The 18,100-nt window shown below is 42.3% G+C and overlaps 1 protein-coding gene across 1 annotated transcript in view; it reads left to right on the forward strand.

The window, feature by feature from the left end:
- TEX14 (testis expressed 14) overlaps window positions 1–18,100 on the forward strand; it is a gene marked incomplete at its 5' end in the record, with an annotated part of 57,069 nt that overhangs the window by 22,539 nt on the left and 16,430 nt on the right. The window contains 9 exons of the mRNA XM_006889446.1: window positions 365–619; window positions 982–1,082; window positions 2,776–2,895; window positions 8,171–8,237; window positions 10,055–10,139; window positions 13,668–13,724; window positions 14,183–14,310; window positions 15,253–15,458; window positions 16,668–16,761. Of these exons, the coding sequence (XP_006889508.1) occupies window positions 365–619; window positions 982–1,082; window positions 2,776–2,895; window positions 8,171–8,237; window positions 10,055–10,139; window positions 13,668–13,724; window positions 14,183–14,310; window positions 15,253–15,458; window positions 16,668–16,761 (1,113 nt within the window). The remainder of the gene's footprint in view (window positions 1–364; window positions 620–981; window positions 1,083–2,775; window positions 2,896–8,170; window positions 8,238–10,054; window positions 10,140–13,667; window positions 13,725–14,182; window positions 14,311–15,252; window positions 15,459–16,667; window positions 16,762–18,100) is intronic.

Below are 18,100 nucleotides of genomic sequence, written 5' to 3' on the forward strand. Positions count from 1 at the left end.
ATAGACAAGTTCACACTACTTCCTGCCACTCACTGCAGGCTGGAGGCTTCAGATGTCACTTTCTTGGAAAATCTCCACGCTGAGAAGCTCCAGCTCCAGGTTTGTTGCTGCCTTCCATTCTGGAAACCAGCAACCAAGGCTGCTGTTAGGAGGAAAAGGCTAAAATGTTGCCTTTCCCTGCCTCTGCCATCGTTTCTTTCCATAAAGCCAAAGAGGGCAGGCTAAGGATGCCACAACTTTAAAAGGCAGTCAGCGTGATGGTCTGAGCTGTGGTAGTGATGCACTGCTCCTCAAGAATGAAAAAAAAAAAGCTTCCCCTTGATGGACATGATAATGTTTTAAATACTGATTTTCTTTTGTCCAGTGGAGGTGAAAGAAATGGCAGAGAAAGCAGCTGCTGGACAGCTCACAGTTCCTCCCTGGCATCCTCGGAGTAGCTTGGCTTCAGAGAGTGAGGCCGAAAATGAGCCTGCTCCCCTGCCGCACACCCCCACTGGGGACCCTGAGACTGTGGATTGGCAGCAAGCATTGGAGGGTCCCAGGGAAAATGACAGGCCAAGAGGGACAGGCAGGTGTGACACAGTGGACAGCAGGAAGGCTGAGCCGCAGAGCTTCACCTGTAAGTTCGTCAGGGCATTTGGGGTGGGTGTTCTGTAGGCACTTAGCACTTTGAGGAATAAGTAAACCTCTGGCAAATTCTTTTCCTTGGTCCTCCTTTCTCACCTGTTGGGGCGTCTTGAATTTCAGAGGAAAGCTATTTAGAATCTGTTCCTTTGTCAGACATCACTCTTGAATGGATGGGGCAAAGGATGGATGTATCTCCAGGCCAGTCACACTAACAGCCTCTACTCTCGTGACTGATTAATGTGTGGGGCCTGGCCATCCTAACAGAATAAGCTCACATCTCTTACATCACCCTTTGCCCTTCTAAGTGATTGTCATCGAAAGTGATTTTGTCCCTGGTTGTGTTACAATTATTAGGTCCCAAGCATGTGTCCCTCAGAAAGAATGAGCAACCAGAACATAGTGAACCCTTTCAAGCAAGTTCTTATGCGTCTGTGGCCATTGAGAAATCTTATAGTGTAAGTATTACCTACGGCCTTGAGAGCCATGTTGGCCCCAAGGCCCTGTTAAATTAGAATTGAGTTATTGTTATGCATTATGACACGGAAACAATATCCAAAGTAGTTCTCTTTGGCTGAAGTGTGTGCTCTCATATCTCTGACATGAATAAAATAATCATTCGTCCTTGCCTGATACCTTTCCAGTCACTTCGAGTCAATGAATTATGGAGTTTGGAGATCACAGATGAGAGTGAGACTCAGCTCTAGCCCTTGAGTTGACTGACTATAGAGTAGACAGAGACCACTTCTTAAAAACTCAGTACAAGGGTAGGAACCAAAGCACAAAGACCTGCAGGTGCCTGACATTGGACTCAAGGAAGAAGCACAGCCAGGCTTGTAATGAGAGCCCCTCACCTGGAATGTGCTGTAAATCTCAAGTTCAGGTGCCATGACACTGAGGTGAAGGGATGTCATGCCTGACAGCTGCCCCTCGCATGATGGGTGAGATCCAGGATTTCCTGGCGTTTGCACTCAAGTGGTGGCTTTGCCTTAGGAGTTGAGCGTACCGGTGACGCATGTGATTGGGTCACAGTCTAGCCAGAGTAAGGAACCAAAATATTTTATTGTCATTGACATGAGGCCACACACATTTAAAGACCAAATATAGCAATTGAGAATAAAGCAATGTAAAAATAAAATTGTGATATAATTAGAGGCCTTTCAAAGAACCCATTATATATTTAATCACAGCACACAGATCATTCACCAGGACACTTTATTCTTTTTCTCACATGAGGGCTGAGGGAATTTGCCCAGATTTTGCGTTCTGACTCAATTAGAAAAGCAGATCTAGGCAGGGAAGAGGGAGCCCAAAGGGTAGGCGGGGGATGTCTGAGAAAGTCCAGTTTGTTAGGAGAGATAATGAGGAATGGTGTTAAGTGTACAGCAGGACAAGTGGGTGGCGAGGTCATGTCAAAGGGAACGAGCCCCAGAAGCTTTGCCAAACAATGACTGATGGGGGAGATAAGCCAGGGGGCTGACAGTGTGATCATCAGACCAGAAAAGGAAGGGGTGGAGTGGAGAAGCTGAAGGGAAAGCTGTTACTTTTCCATTTTGTTTTTCTTATTGAAATCTCATTGCTATTTTGAAATCGCACTTCTTTGCTTGAGGGACTGCCAAGTTCTGAGCCACCTCAGCCTCCCGGTCGGGAGCAAGTTGCCAACATATGGACCATGTCTACACCCTTGGGAGTTCAGGGGGTTTAAATTCAGCCCCCAGCTTGAATTATGTGTAGCCTTTAGCTTTTTTTTTTTAATTGTGCAAAATAAGTGTAAGAAAACTGTTGTCATTTTAACCCTTTGTAAGTGCGTGTGAGTTCCCTTCGCTGTGCTGTGCTGCTCTCACCCTCTGCTTTGCCATGTTTTGCATCTCTGGCCTTTGCCCTTACTGAGACTCTCAGAGGGGAAAGGCTGCTGAACCCCTGGGTCATTTCTACACTGAGTCTCAGAATGTCTTCCCTTTCCCCCCCCCAGGGGAATCCCAGGGGACCAGCAGAGGCAGATGGGCTCACAGGCAGGGAGAGCCAGCTAGGATGGGTGCCCCTGACTACTGGGCAGTTTGGATGATCTGGTTATGAGTGCGGCATCCAACTTTAAAGGAGTTTGTTCACAATGAATGCCAGCCTAAGAGTGATTTCCTGCATTATCAATAGGATCAGTCTGTGCCATCAACTTGTTCACCAGAATCTTCTGAGGACATAACAGATGAATTTTTAACTCCAGACAATGACTATTTTTACTCCTTGACTGCTCAAGAAAACTTAGCTCTAGAGGTAAAATCATCACAGTTCAGGGTAAAGTATATTTTCTGTTTTCTCCATTGCCTTCTTCCTTTTAAACTTGTCTTTCCGTTAACTTTTTATTATGAGTTGGGTGAAAGCATAAAGAAAAATTAGTTTTACATTCTGCAATTCATGCACATTATTCCATGGCATTGATTACAACATTATAACAGTGCCCTTCCCACTTCCTTCCTGTGTTTCCCATTTCCATTTATCCTTTTCCCCCTCTACCACCCTCCCTTCTGAGCTTTATTCCTGGGCAGATACTGCCCTTTTCATATGGTTGATTGTCTTAATGAGTGTATACAACCCGGGAGATACCGTGTACTTTATAGGCCTGTCTGCTGTTTTGTTGAAAGTTAAATTATGGAGGTGATTTCAGTTCCAGGCTTGAAAGGTGACTAAGGATCCTATCTCAGGGTGTCCACCAGGTGACAGCTGGGTAAGGTGATGGACTCTGCAGATCTGAGTTCAAACCCTGGATTAAGACACGAGAAAACAAAGATAATAGATACAGATGATAATTCTGGAACACTGGTTGAAAGGAAAGAAACAGAAGTAGTTGACATACCAACTGAAGGAATAAGTGGAATGAAAACATTGACTAAGGAGACTGATGAAACACAGAAGTGTGAAAAGTGTGCATAGCTGTTTGAACAATGGTCTGGTTGGCTTGGAGTTTGGGATTACAGCGGAGTTCACACCACCTGACTGACTTCAAGAGAAGAACAGTTTCTTACCTTGTTCATTGTACTCTCATCTCCGTGCATCATCACAGTGACTTCCATCTCCTTCCCAAGCAGCCCACCCTCCTGCCCCCCCCCGTGCTTCCTCTGGCCCATCCCAGCTCCACCTGAGGTTGGGCCTGCCCCATTTTTTTATCTGGCACCTGGAGGGTGGAGATGGCTGTACCTTCCAAGACTCCTCTAGCAGCTGGTGGATCATGCCATGCCTGACTTGTAGCCAGCCCGTAGATTAGCGAAGGCACCAAGTCGACTAGGATCCTTGCCTTTCACTTGAGAGTATCTCACTGGGCACAATCCACGGTCACATTTGGGCAGTTCACCCTCTGTGGAGTGCACCGTCCTTGGGCATCTCAGATTGAGAGTACCTGTGTCTCCATGCCAGCCATCTCTGCCTGGGTACCCTGCCTGCACCCAAATCTTCGACTGGCAAAGACAACATTATAGGGTTCACCAAAGCGTTGAGAACTCTCCTTCATAGGGTCGCTATGAGTTGCCTGTGACTCGACGGTACTTAACAACAACAACACGAGTCTAGCAGATGCTTTATCCCAGACTGGGTACCCATTTCCTCCCAGTACCTTTTAGACTAGAAGAGGCACTGTCCAGAACCTGGCTCATGTCTTGGGGCCTTAAGTCACCTCTCAAATGAGCAGATACTCTCACCTGACTGGCCCTCCTAACCCCAGACCTCTGCTGGACTGGCAGGCAGATGGTCCCTTGCCTCCACCCAGCACAGCAGTGACAAGAGCCACTTGAGTGTCAGGTGCCTAGCCCACCATCCTCCAAGGTCCCACCTTTTTCTCTCATTTTTATTTTCCATTGCTTTTAGGATTTCTGTGGCTTGTTTGGTTTTTATTTTATTTTTGTTGACCAAGAACTGCCAGAAGTACAGGCTGGGTTTAGAAGAGGTGCCATTGTCAGATGGTTCTTGGCAGAAAGCAAAGAATACCAGAGAAATGTCTATCTGTGTTTCATTGACTAAGTGAGTTACAAATTTTGTCTAACCTTGAGAAGAATGGGAATCCCAGAACACTTGATTGTGCTTATGCAAAACCTATACTTGGACCAGGAAGGAGTCCTCAGAACAGGACAAAGAAACACTGCATGGTTCAAAATCAGGAAAGGAGGAATATGTCAGGGATGTGTCCTGTCTCTATACCTTTTCAGTCTATATGCAGAACAGATCATTCAGGAGGCTGGGCTTTATGAGGAGGAATGCGGCTTTAGGATTCATCAAAAACTTATGTTATGCAGATTACACAACCTTGCTTGTTAAAACTGGGAGAACCTGAAGTGCTTGCTGCAGAAAGTCAAAGACCAGTCTTCTGTATGGATTGAAGCTCAAATCTAGAAGACAAAGATTCTCACCACTTGGCCAATTGACAGCACCATGATAGATGGAGAAGTGATGAAGTTAAGTTACAGCTTGCCTGGCTCCAGAGTCAGCACTCTTGACTCTAGTAGTCAGGAAATCAAAAGATGAATTGCACTAGGAAAACTTGCTGTCAGGAACCACTCCAGAGTACCAAGAAGCAACTATATTAGTCTAGAGACTAAGGTGCACCTGATTCAGGCCATGGTCTTTGCAGTTACTTGCGATGCATCAGAGAGCTGGGTAATGGCTAAAGATGACAGAAGAAGAATAAATGCCTTTTTTTCTTTTTAAATAAATGCCTTTGAGCAGTGGTGGAGAAGAGTATTGACCATACCATGGACTGCCAAGAAAACAAATAGACCTGTCTTGGAGAGGGTGAAACCAAGTTTCTCCTTGGAGGCTAAGATTTTGAAGCTCTGTCTCATACACTTTGGGCACATGGCCAGGAAGGACTGGTCCTTGGGAAAAAACATCATGCTCAGAAGGGTGAAGCTATAATGCAGGAGAGAAACACCCTGGGTGAGATGGGTTGATACAGTAACTAGGGCATTGGGGTTGATGTGTTGGAGTCAGTGATACGGCTCAGGACAGGGCAGGCTTCAGAGCTGTTGTACATAAGGTTGCTATGAGTTGCAGGCAACTCAATAGCACATTCAGTTTTTCTTCTCAGGTGTTTTTGTTTTTATTTCCCTTTACTTTGTTCCATCTGACAACAGGCAGCAACTGAGTCCAGACATTGCCCCCCCCCCGCAGCTTCATTTGTCAGGCGAGAGTCAAGACCAGCTCCTGCTCCACCTGTCAACGACAGGCTGCATTCAACACTGGCCCGGTTTTCCTTTAGTTTTGTTTTGATACTGTGGTAAATCAAGAAATTAAAGAGCTGAACAGAAGATTTCAAAGAGCAGCTCAAGATGACAAAGCAAAGTATTATAATGAAATGTGCAAAGAGCTGGAGTCTGGGCAGAATATTAAATGATCCAAGAAACATTAAAAGAGTCACTGTACCAGAAGGAAGGCCAACACAGAAGAATTTCATGAGACAACATATGAGCAAGAGCCTGTGCTGATGAAGGAAGAAGTTCAAGCTGCTCTGAAAAAATTGGCAAAAAACAAGGCCCCAGGAGTTGGTGGCATACCAATTGACATAATGCACTCACTAAGTTGAGCCAAGAAATCTCGAGGACCTGGCCACCTGACTGGAAGAGATCTTTATTAGTAACCATATCAAAGAAAGGTGACCTGACAGAGTGCAGAAATGATAGAACAATATCATTGATACCACATGCAAGCAAGGTTCAGCTGAAAAACGACTGGAGCAGCACAGAACTGTTAGATGTGCAGGCTGGGTTTAGAAGAGGCCATGGTACTAGGGATATTATAACTAATGTTAGATGGATCTTAGATGAAAGCAGAGAGTACCAGAGGACTTTCTTATGTTTAATTGACTATGCAAAGGCATTTGACTGTGTGGATCACAACAAACTGTAGCTGACTTTGAGAAGAATGGGAATCCCAGAACATTTGATTATGCTTATGTAAAACGTACACTTGGACCAGGAATCAGTCATCAGAACAGAGCAAGGAGACACTGCATTGTTCAAAACCGGGAAGGGTGTATGCCAGGGATATGTCTTATCTTCAAAACTTTTCAATCTATATGCAGAATATATCATCCAGGAGACTAGGCTGTATGAGGAGGAGGAATGTAGCAAGGATTCTGAGGCTTCATCTGACATAATTTGGGCATGTTGCAAGGAGGGACATCATGGTTGGAAGGGTGGAAGGATGGGGAAAAGGAGACCTTTAATGAGATGGATTGATACAGTGACTGGGGTAATGAGGGTAGGTGTGTCAGAGACAGTATAGTTGACACAGTATAGAGCAGGTTTCAGGGCTGTTGTACATAGTCGCTATGAGTTACAAGCAACTCTATGGCACATAACAATAACATTTTAGGAGTGGAAGAATCCTTAATCATTTTGGAATAAAAAAAATTACAAAGATTCTGCTTTGAATAGATTCCACATTGTAGAGATAATTGTACAAAGTCTTAGTCTTTTACACAGAGGATATATTTCTTTCAGCCAGCTCCAAATAGAGGGACAACTAGTACATCTCCCTGAACAGAGAGCCTTGGACTATTTCATTTCATTGATTTTTATTTTTCTTTATAAACTTCTTCATAAATTTCTAAAGTAGACACAGTTTCTCCCCAATATCTCATTTAAATATCAATTGTAAGAGTGTAATATTCTATGAATCTTTTGGTTGGTCTGCATTTTCATGTAAACATCTGCACCTAAGCTGAACCTAGTACGGTCCAGAGGCTCCTTTACTGTCCAGAGGCAGTTTGTTGCTGGTCCATGTCTGCCATTTTTCCAAACTCTATGTTCTTTCCTGACAACCCAAAGCTTTTTAAAAGCAAAGTTTATTCTGTTTGTTGTTGAGACAATACACAGGAAAACATACATCAATTAAACATTTTCTACATGTTCAATTCCGAAACATTGATTAGATTATTCAAGTTGTAGAACCATTCTTAACTCTTTTTCCAAATTACTCTTTCCCCATTCTTGAAACTCGCCAATCTCTTAAGTTTCACATTTACTCTTTTGAACTACTATTGCTATGTCACTCTCATATAGATAGTTCTTTTAAAAGCACAGTTCTCAAGACAGACATTGTTTACTAGTTAGACTAAGATCCTGTTTGTTCTAAGGAAGTTTTTGGAGGATATTTTTTGGTTAAGATTTAGAAGTTTTCTTAAGGCAGTGGTTTTGGAGGTTCATCTAGCATCAGTGGATCCAGAAAATCTGGATTCCATAATTTTGATCCAGGATTCTTCTGCAGAAACGTTGATCAAAACAGCCAAAACATGTTTGATGTAAACTTGAGGGGAGTGAGAGTAAGGACTTAAAGAGGGGAAAGTACTCAAAAGGGAAGGGGATCTTGTTTTTTAGGATAAATAAATAAAAGTTTAAAAATTTACGGAGAGGTTTTAGTGTTGTTTTTTTGTTGTTGTTGTTTTTTATAAATAGGCACCTTGTATAGATTTCCAAGGTCTAAGAACACCAAAAACTTTACATTTTGACAGTATATCTGCCTCTAGTGGACCTCCTTTCTTTGATCTTTTATTCTTTTTTAGACCTCAAGTCCCATAGGAGAGGCCTCAAGAGGAATACAAGGCGCACTTGCTCAACCTCAAGTCTCTGGTAATAAGCTTTAGGGCAAATTTATTGAGAATCACTTGCCTTCACTTTCTATCATGTCCTGGATATTTAGAACTGAGAGGGTATTTAGAGATAATCTTTCCTTTTACAGACAGGCAAACAAACTCCATGATTGCCCCTCTGAGTGACTCCCTCCCTTCTCACTAGCCTTGTGACGTCCATCATGTTTTTTGTACCTCCCCAGACATTGTATAGTACAAATTAAAGTAGTGACTTTTTTATATATGTACTCGTTTTCAAGCAGATTGAGGCTTTGTTCATTCATTTTTGCTGAACTGACACCTCAGAGATTTACTTCCATTATAAAGATTGTTGATAGAGCAGAACTGTGGACATTTAGGTTCCTGTGTCTTTTTCTGCCTAGAAGGTGGATTTCACTGTCATTCTCTTCTGCTTGCTGAGCCTTTTGGCAGAGAGTTGGCCAGCAGTGCAGCAGATCTAGCCGCATGGGCTGCCCCTCGCCCCTTGGGATGGCTTGTGTTCAGTAGATGTTAGCTGCTGCTTTTAGTGTCATGCCAGGATCAGTAGCCCAAGGAAGATGTATGTGAGTTCTGTTACTAAACTCCTGTGTTGCCGATCGCTGAGCCATGCCACTGTCCACAGCTGTGTCTCACTACTCCAGATCCAGGCAGGGCGGGACCCTGAATTCCTCCTGTTGTTCACCCTGACTTCCACTCTCACTTGACTCGGGTTCCACTAGAGTAAGGGACTTGTAGGAAGCTGTCAGCTTTTAGATGAACAGTTAAATTCTCCAGATGGTATGCGTGAGAAGTCTCTATGCCTGAGACAGGGTCCGCTTGAGTCATGACAGGCACCCCTATGAAGCATGCTGGTTCCAGGCCCAGCGCTGCCTTGGATCTTTTCTGAAAGATCTCAATTCAGTTCACCCCTGCCTTCCTTCCACCCTCCTGCATATCAAGGAATTCAGGTTCTAAAATCTAGAAATTGCCCTCCAGCACTAAATTGTGGTAATGTTTTCTAGATGTTTTGCTTTTAAAAAGAGGATTAAAGCGAGGAAACACCCCCACTGTCTCTCCACTGGAGGAGTACAGAGCCTTTGGTACTAGCTGAAAGTAGGACCCTGTGGGGGCCTTTCCTAGTGCCCAGTAGACTCCCGGGACCTGGGGATTGTAGGAGAGAGGGTCACAGGAAGATGAAGCTGGGCTGGCTGTTCCATTTCCCCCCTTCTCTCTAAACCAGGACAGCACACTGGTAAGAAAGAAAGTAGATACTGGCCTTGTCTGACTGGAGTCTGCAAAGTATCACATACAGAGAAATGCAGAGGAGAAACATCTGTGCTTGATGCCAAGGGGAAGAGAAGCTACTTGAATTATCTCCTTTGCACTCAGACTCTGCCCCCACCCAACTCTGTGTGTGGTATCTGACGGCCACCCTCAGCACACTTAGCACTGTGAAAATGCCCAGTTGATAGTCTTTAGTGGACAAACACTTCTTGGCTTTGACGCCCCCTGGTGTCTGTTGACAGGAAACGGGTCAGTTTGCTTTCCTGAAAAGACAAAACAACATTTGTCTCTTGAAATAACTGTGCTGTTTTAACTGAAAGGCCAGTAAATGGCTTGATTGTATTCTGAGTGTCATAATACAGTTCTTTCCTCTAAGCAAGGAAAACAAACTTTCGGGCAGAACCCTTTATAGCACTCAATCCAAGCCAAACTGGGTTTATTTACCCAAATTCTTATTCTGGGACCAGACCAATGGAGATTCTGTGGAGTGAAAATAATAATAATATGGGTTGGCAAGAATCTAGAATAAAAATGGCATTTATTTTATCCTTTCAGATGAGGAGAGGTTCCAGATGACAGGGAGAATTCCTGGGAAGAAGGATGAAATTTTGTCCCAATCTCAGTTCCAGCCTACTCAAAGGTATGGACTATTTTTATTCCTACTTGTAGACTCACATTCTTCTAAGTGGTATAGCACTGGTCTGTCCATTTGCTGTACAGAGGTAACTTTTGGTTGCTGTGATGCTAAACACTATAACACTGATGTGCCAAATGCGATAATGGTTACCCATGGTGGACAATGTTTGGTGGCACTCCCCGATTAAAACAAGCTTGAGGGAGCTCTGCTGGCCTAGTGGCAAGAAGCTGCACTGCAATCCCAGAGGTACGCGGTTCGAGTCCATCAGATGCTCTGCTGGAGAAGGAGGGGCAGTTTCCTCCTGTACCAGTCAGATCCAATCTGATGGTACATGCACAAAAAATAATAAAATAAAATAAAAACCTAACAAGCTTGGAAGCAGGAGTGACATCCACTTCAGAAATGGCTTGCCTCCCGAAACTCTATGAACAGTGCTCAGGTCTTTCATTCATAGGGTCGTTATGAGTTATCTATGACTCGATGGTACTTAACAACAACAGACTCACAAAGACCATGCTAGCCGGTGATAATGTCACATTATCTATACACTGCTTGTCTTCAACTGTATTATCCACTGTATCGTGAAAAGTAGCTTTGGGCACCCTAACTGTGTTAGAATTTACACAGCAGAATGATAAGCAGTGGTGAAAAATGAGTCTGTGTTCTGATCCTGACTCTGCTTTCTGATCCATGCTTTCTTGGTTAACCCTTCTCTTCCATTTACCATCTTTAAAGTAGAAATAAGAATCCTTCCTAACAACATTAATATAGAGATTAAGAGTAATACTGAAACTTCTGGACATTTATCCCAGAGAAATGATGACTTCTATTCATACTGAGTGCTTCTGCAGCTGTATTCTTAATAGCCCCAAACTGGAAATGGCCCAGAGTGGTTAAGCAGTTTAAAATGACTGACTGACGTGTCTGACCTCTGACTTCACTAGAGAGAATCATCTCTATCAGTAACCAAGGTTGTTTCCTATGAAGTGGAGCTGAGACATGCCTCTGCCCTCCAGTCATTTTACCAGCTGTCCCTCCCTTATATATACTCTACTTTTCTACTGCTTTTGGTAATTCCTTACAGAAGATATTAACAGTAACAGTTTGTTAGGGAAATAGTAGGTTACGATTCAGGTTCAGGAACATGCAGGATACTGTTCTTCAATCAGAACAGCCTCTTCTCAGCTTCCCCTTGGCCTGTCCTCTGCCTTTCTGGAACAAATGGTACAAAAACCCTTTTAGCTTGGCCAGTAAGTGCCCAGAGGCACCTCACTCTTTCCAGTAAGCCTCAGCCAGAGGTGTACAGCTCTTGTTTGTTGGGCCATATTACTGTTCCCAGAGTTCACCAAGTTGCCAGGCCAGGAAGCCCTCAGTGCTATCTCCTGCTGGTCTTCTGGTTCTGCTGCTGCCATTTCTCTGTTGATTGTCTTTGCTTTCTTTTATCATCTTTGGTGTTCAGGTCCTTCTCTCTTAGGCTGAGGAGGTTCTCGAGGAGCTAGTTCCGAAGAACGTGCTCTGTTCCCCTCTCTCTCCTTGGGCATTCTCGTTTCTTTCTCTGGGTAGTTCACTTGAAACCTAGTGGGATGGCAAAACTGACCAGTCTCCTCATTAGAGTTTTGTAGATGCACAGGGATGTCATGCAACTTAGTTACATCATTAGCAAGTTATTTAATCTCTTTGGTGACTCACAGGTACCTCAGTTGCATAGTCTTATCCAGTTATTTTGTGAAAGTTTCAAGACTGTGGCTGGAAGGGCTGTATGAAGTAATTCACTGTGTTGAAAGTACACCGTAGTACATCTTTATCATGAAATACTGCTCAAAAAACAAACTACTGAGACACACAGTTAGAATAAATAGAGAATTATGCTGACTGACAAAAGCCATCCCCAAAAGCCATTTACTATATGATTTTCTTTATATAACATTCTCAAAATAATATAATTCTAGAAATGGAAAACAGAGTTGTTGTCAGGGATTAAAGAAGGACTGTTTAAAAGGAATGTACAATTAGACATTATATGTAAGGTGACTAGAAAGTGAATTGGGGAGGACGGAGGAAAATGTGCGTCAATGAATAAATGAAAACCTAATCTTTCTGCAAGCTTTTGTTAAAAATCACAATTAAAAAAACCAACAACAACAAAGAAGAGAGAGTAGCCTGGGAGGGAAGTGGGTGTAACTATGAAAGGGCCACAAGACGGACTCCTTGGGGAGATGGAAGTGGTCTGAATCTAGATGACCATCAATATCAGTGTCCTGGTTGAAAATAGTGCACTGTAGTTTGGAAAGATCCTACAACTGGGGAACGATAACTCAGTAAAAGGTGCATGTGATCTCTCTGCATTTGTTAGAGTTGCATGTGAATCTACAATTACCTCGGAAAACAAATCATTTACAAAAGGTAACTATAGACCTCAGTTTCATTATTTATAATAATTTAAGATTCTATTCTGAAGCATCTACTATTTCTCAAGCACTTTGTTTTTACTATCTAGTTTAATTTAACAATAGCCCTCTGAAGTCCATACTGCTGTCTCCAGTTTTCTGAGAAAAAATTAAGATAATTTATTTTCTTTGTTCACAGGGCTTGTAAGGGGCTGTCTCAGTCAAGATGGGCTAGATTCTGTTATATAATAACACAAATTTTAGTGCCTTGAAACAACCAAAAGTTTTTTTTTTTATTGTTCATATTTTGTGCCAAAATAGTTTGCCCCAAGGTTTTCTGAGATTGAGGTTCAGAAAGGTTTTGTTTCTGCTTCCCTGATTGCTGAGGTATGAAGAAAGGAATGGTGAACCAGATGCTGGCTCTTAGTTTCTGTAGACAAGTGACTCACAACATTTTCATTGATTAAAACAAATCATGTGACCACTTACATAAATCAGTCCTACTACGTGCATAGAGGGAGAGCTAGAAATATTTTGATGAACAGTTCTAATAAAGCCACAATTCAATCAAAACCCACGTTCATTCTTTTATACTACTGCTTTCACAGGATTATTGCAAGGCTTAAAGGTGTGAAAACAAATGGAAGGATTTAGCGAGGAACTTGATTGAAATGGGTGTAAGTGCTGATAGTGAATCCTGACAATATTTTGGGTAGAAACAGGTCTCACATGTCTTTGGTATTCTCTTCTGACCATTCTTGGACACAAGCCTCTCTTGGCCTCTCCTGATATTCTGTAAGGCAGTTGTCTAGCTAGGGCTCCCACGGCTGTGCCCCTCGCTCCAATATTCCTCTCCCAACAAAGTTACTTTGCCCTATTGCCCCACAGTTAAGAGTCCTGGGCTGGTTAAAGAGATGGGCTGAGATTGTTTTTTACTCTCTGGAGAGGAAGCAGATCTGGAGTAAGGCTCAGTCTTGTCTGAGAGCAGGTGACTAGTTGACGGCAGAATCAGGACCAGAGCCTTTCTTCACTCTGGAGCCTCATGCCCTGTCAACTGCATGGCTCGACGGGTTGGTACGCAGGGACCCTCCAGACAGTCTTGTGCACTTGACTGACCAAGACTTTTTCACTTTCTCTCTTACAGTGATGGAGGTGAACAGGAAGACATTTTGAAGGAACCACCAAAAGAACTGAAAGACATGTATGACTCCTAAAGAGAACTGCGTTATGGTGCTTTATAAAGTGTTGGGTTTAGTGTTGGTTTTATTTGTAAGACACATATTCTTCCTATTTTTCTGTCTTTATAAAATGTGCTGCTGCTTTGAACCAAAAGCTGTTGTGATATAATTTGCAATTAATAACTACTTTTTAATCAAGGAAATACAGTGATGATAATAATAGTATGTTTGTACCTGCAGTAGATTAAATCTGTTTCCCACATAAATATCCTTTCATCCATGGAAGGAGTTTATTTTTAGCTACTAAGGTGTGTTTTAAAGTTAGCATCTCTTTTAAACTAGTCTCTAATTCTGGCTTATTGCCAAGTGAAGATTTTGATAAAAGCACACTTTAAAAGTACCTGTCAGGAATATAGTCTGATTTTTTTCCCCAAAAAACAGGATCTTTTAATTACTTTGTACTCTAATCTTAATTCCTCAGATCACTCACAGATATTCAAGACCTGTCCAGTATCTCTTGTGAACGAGACAGCTCTTTTAAGGAAGCTTCTTGTAAAACACCCAAAATAAACCACGCACCTATGAGCGTCAGCACACCACTCAGCCCAGGTAGTGACCCACAGGAGGAGAATATTTTGAGAGAGAAAGGAGCAGTCCCTGTTTGTTGGTGACCAATGACAAGTTGGCATTGGTGACTGTTTCTCAGCAAAGCTGAAGGAGGTCTTGGAGGCCAGGCTGGGTGGTGATGGTAACTAACCAGCTGTTGGAAGGTTTTATTGGTTTGTTTATTTTTTTTTATTTTTGTGTGTGTACCGTCATATCGGATCTGACTGGTACAAGAGGAGATTGCCCTTCCTTCTCCAGCAGATTATCTATCTGGTGGTTTCGAACGTTGGTCCTCTGGGATTGCAATGCAGCTTCTTGCCACTAGGCCATCAGAGCTTCCTGTTGGAAAGTTTTAAATGCAGAGGTGGAGATTTGAAAATACAGTGGGCCCTTGAGCAGTTCTTGTTTTAGGGATACACACATCCCTGCCCCAGTTGAAAATTCGCATATACACTGCCAAGTGCACTTTACTGGAGGGAAGCCAGCTGCTCACATGATGATAATTTGTATTACATGGTGTTTCAGCCACAAGAAGACATTTGTTTATTAGTGGACTTGTGCAGTTCAAGTCCATGTTCAAGAGTCAGCTGTCTCTTCTACTCTAGTGAAAGCACCATTGAGGTTTAGTCCAGAACTACTGGAGTGTTCACATTACAGTATTTAAAGAATTCCTAGCCCAGCATCAGCACACAGCCAGCTTCTTCAGTGCCCTTATTTACAATGTACTTGTGGGTTTAATCTTCCTTTATTTTGGTGGTCATTGTTAGAGATACTCACTTTCCCCTGCTTTGACTTTCATGATCTGTGCCTCAGATAACAGGTTACTTCCTTTATTAATAATTTGGGAAGTCGCTGGTATTAGTATTGAGGGTGGTTGTTTTAGTTGAGGTTTTTTTTGTTGTTAAATACTAGAAAGGCACAAAGTGTCCTCTTTTCTTACAACAGGGTCAATGTCTTCATCTGCCAATCAGTACAAAGACTTTCTTGAGAGTACCACATCTCAGGTTCAAACAGGATCTGCCTCTTGCTTGGACAGTCAAGAGTTCAGTTACACTTCATCTGAGAAGTTCATTAGTGTCCGGGAGAAAGCGAGGATGCTGGATTCCCTTCTTGCTTCCTCTGAAACATCCCCTTCAAGACTGACTGACCGTGTAAGTGTATCAGTCCCGCACTGCATCCTCGTGGTGCCTGTCCACTGTACAGAGAACACAGGAAAACGCAGCCTCTCCAGGTTTCCTGGGGAAGCCTCCTCAGTGTATTGTGGGGCGGGTCCTGAGCTTTTTTCTGTTTTTCCTTTTGCAGAGATAATTCTTGGCAACTTCTTTAACGTGCCAAGGTGATACACTGTGCCGTAGTATATACCACCTTTATTTTTATTGTTCTCTCATGTGAGGAGAACACCTCTTGGTTAACTTTCCTGGGAGTGTTTTTTGACCTCCTGAACTAGTGTCTGCAGTTAAAGCACCCGTAGGCTACAGTAAAAACACTTAATTTATATACCACTTCTCCCCTCTCCTCCACTATCTCTCCCCCTGCTCCTCTCTTCACTGCATTATAGTTCATATGTGTGGTATCCTCAGTAAAGTTATGAGTTCCTTTGTCGAGTGATACTACTTTACTTGAAAAAATTCAACAAATTAAAAACATAGTATTGTCTGGTGGGTTTTTGCAAGAGAAAAAGATTCAGGAATACAACATGAGGGCTTTTAATTCAGACAAATCCAAATGAGTCACTTTTTTGGAGGTGTTTTTGCTGAGAAATGTTGCTGTCTATAAAGACACAATTTTCTGGGGCATTTTTCTAATGACTTCTGAAAAAAACTATTACTTTTTTTCCCTCTAGAGAAAAAAAAAGTGGTCCATTAGGGAGAGGAAGAACTAAATAAATAGTAATTGTTTTAAGAATAAAACCCCCCTCTTGTTAACTGACCTTTCCGTAGACATATTACTTACTTTCACCTCCAGTGAAAAGAAGTGATTGACAACTTCCCCTTGCGCATTTGGCTCACAAAAGATCCTGCTTTCAAGTAGGGAAATGACAAAGAATTTTATGCTTTAGTTTGGCAAGCTGTTAATTGGGCAGAGTTTCAATGCCAGGCACCATTCCAGGCTTGGAGTGTGAGTAAGAAACTTAGTAAGAAAGACTGGTCTGGTGTAGCACAGAAATAAATACTCTGGTCAGAAAGCAGAGAGGAGTACCAAGTCCAGAGGAGGGTACATTAGAACAAAAGTTGGACTTCATCTGTGAAACAAGGGGACTTGTTCCATAAGTGCGCAAACTTAGTCTTGGATATGATTGATCTGCTTGTGCCTTTGAGTTCAACACACAGGTCAGTTATTGTTCTTTTTTTGTCTTACAGAAAAGATTGTCTGCATTTACTGGGCCTGCTTCCCTCAACACAGCTAAGGTGTCTGGCACCTCACCTGTAACCGAGAGAAGGAGCCTGCCCAAAGGTATCTTGTAGTTAATACAAAAATAGAACTTCCTAATAGTAAGCCACATTACAGGCACCTTGTTCTCATCTTTGATACTACATTAGATGAAAGTAAAAAACTGTTATTATAAAGGTAAAACACCCACATTGTAAAAAACCCTGGAGAGTAAACAAGAGCTTGTAAAGGAAAATAACACTTACCTTTTAACTTTAACAACAAATTTTCATCCTCATATTATTTTAGTGCTTATCTTTTTGTATTTTTAGAAATGTATGAAATATATTAACATAATTGAAATCATACTGCCTATCAGTTTTAGCCTACTTTTTTCCTTGATTTTGTATATTGAAACATTTGCATGTAATTAAAAATTATTCATAAATCTGTGCAATGACGGCAACATTCCATTGTGATGTATCACTTAACCATTCCTTTGTTTTAAAGATTAACGTTGTTTTTCCAAGTTTGGGTCTTTGTGCATGTCTTTTTGTGCACCCCTGACTTTTTCCTTAGGATAGATTTCTGGAAGACATTTTGAAGATCTTACATCTTTAATGCAACTTGTGAAATGTCCCTCAGAGGATAGAAGTTTCATAAATTATGTTGAAGAAGTTTGGTTAATGTTCAATTTGAGCACTTGGGGGGAAAACCCAAAGCATGGGTGCCTTTTGCTTCCCCTGGCATGGTCACCTGCAGAGTGAGGCCTCCCAGTTTCTGGCTTTGTTTATTTTGACTGCCCTAGGTCCTCTCTGTGTCCCAGTTATCCTGACCCAGATTGAGTCCCTAGCCTCTTCCTTTTTTTCCTTTGTTTTATTTGAATGAAGGTTTACAAATCATAATGGGTTTTTTTCCATACAATAATTCATAGATATTTTGCTTATGAGCTCCTTTTTTTTTAAGTTTTATCTTATTATTTTTTGTGTATCTGTAACATCAAATCGGATCTGACTGGTACAGGAGGAGATTGCCCCTCCTTTTCCAGCTGAGCATCTGGTGGTTTCAAACCTCATGGCTCTGGGATTGCAGTGCAGCTTCTTGCCACTAGGCCACCAGAGCTCCCTGAGGACTAAAACCAAGCACTATAAACTTCATTAAAGAAAAGCTTGGAAGAACTCTAGAAGTCCTAATCCACAACATAAACAGTCTTCCAAGCATCCTGGAAAATCTACTACCAGGAGAGGAAGCTCAAGCTTCTTGATGAGTACCTCAAATGTCTTCTTAACCTCAAATGTCCTTTCAGAGGATCAAAATCAAGCAATAGTAGTGTGCGAGGTGATTTAGGAAGGGTGAACAAGGGAGTGAAGCCAGGCCTGCATGAGAAGATCTCAGCCAAGGCTGCTCTGCCGATCTTCCTGTT

Source organism: Elephantulus edwardii, unplaced genomic scaffold, assembly GCF_000299155.1.
Source record: "Elephantulus edwardii isolate Elephantulus edwardi_28Jun2011 unplaced genomic scaffold, EleEdw1.0 scaffold00077, whole genome shotgun sequence".
Classification (NCBI taxonomy): domain Eukaryota; kingdom Metazoa; phylum Chordata; class Mammalia; order Macroscelidea; family Macroscelididae; genus Elephantulus; species Elephantulus edwardii.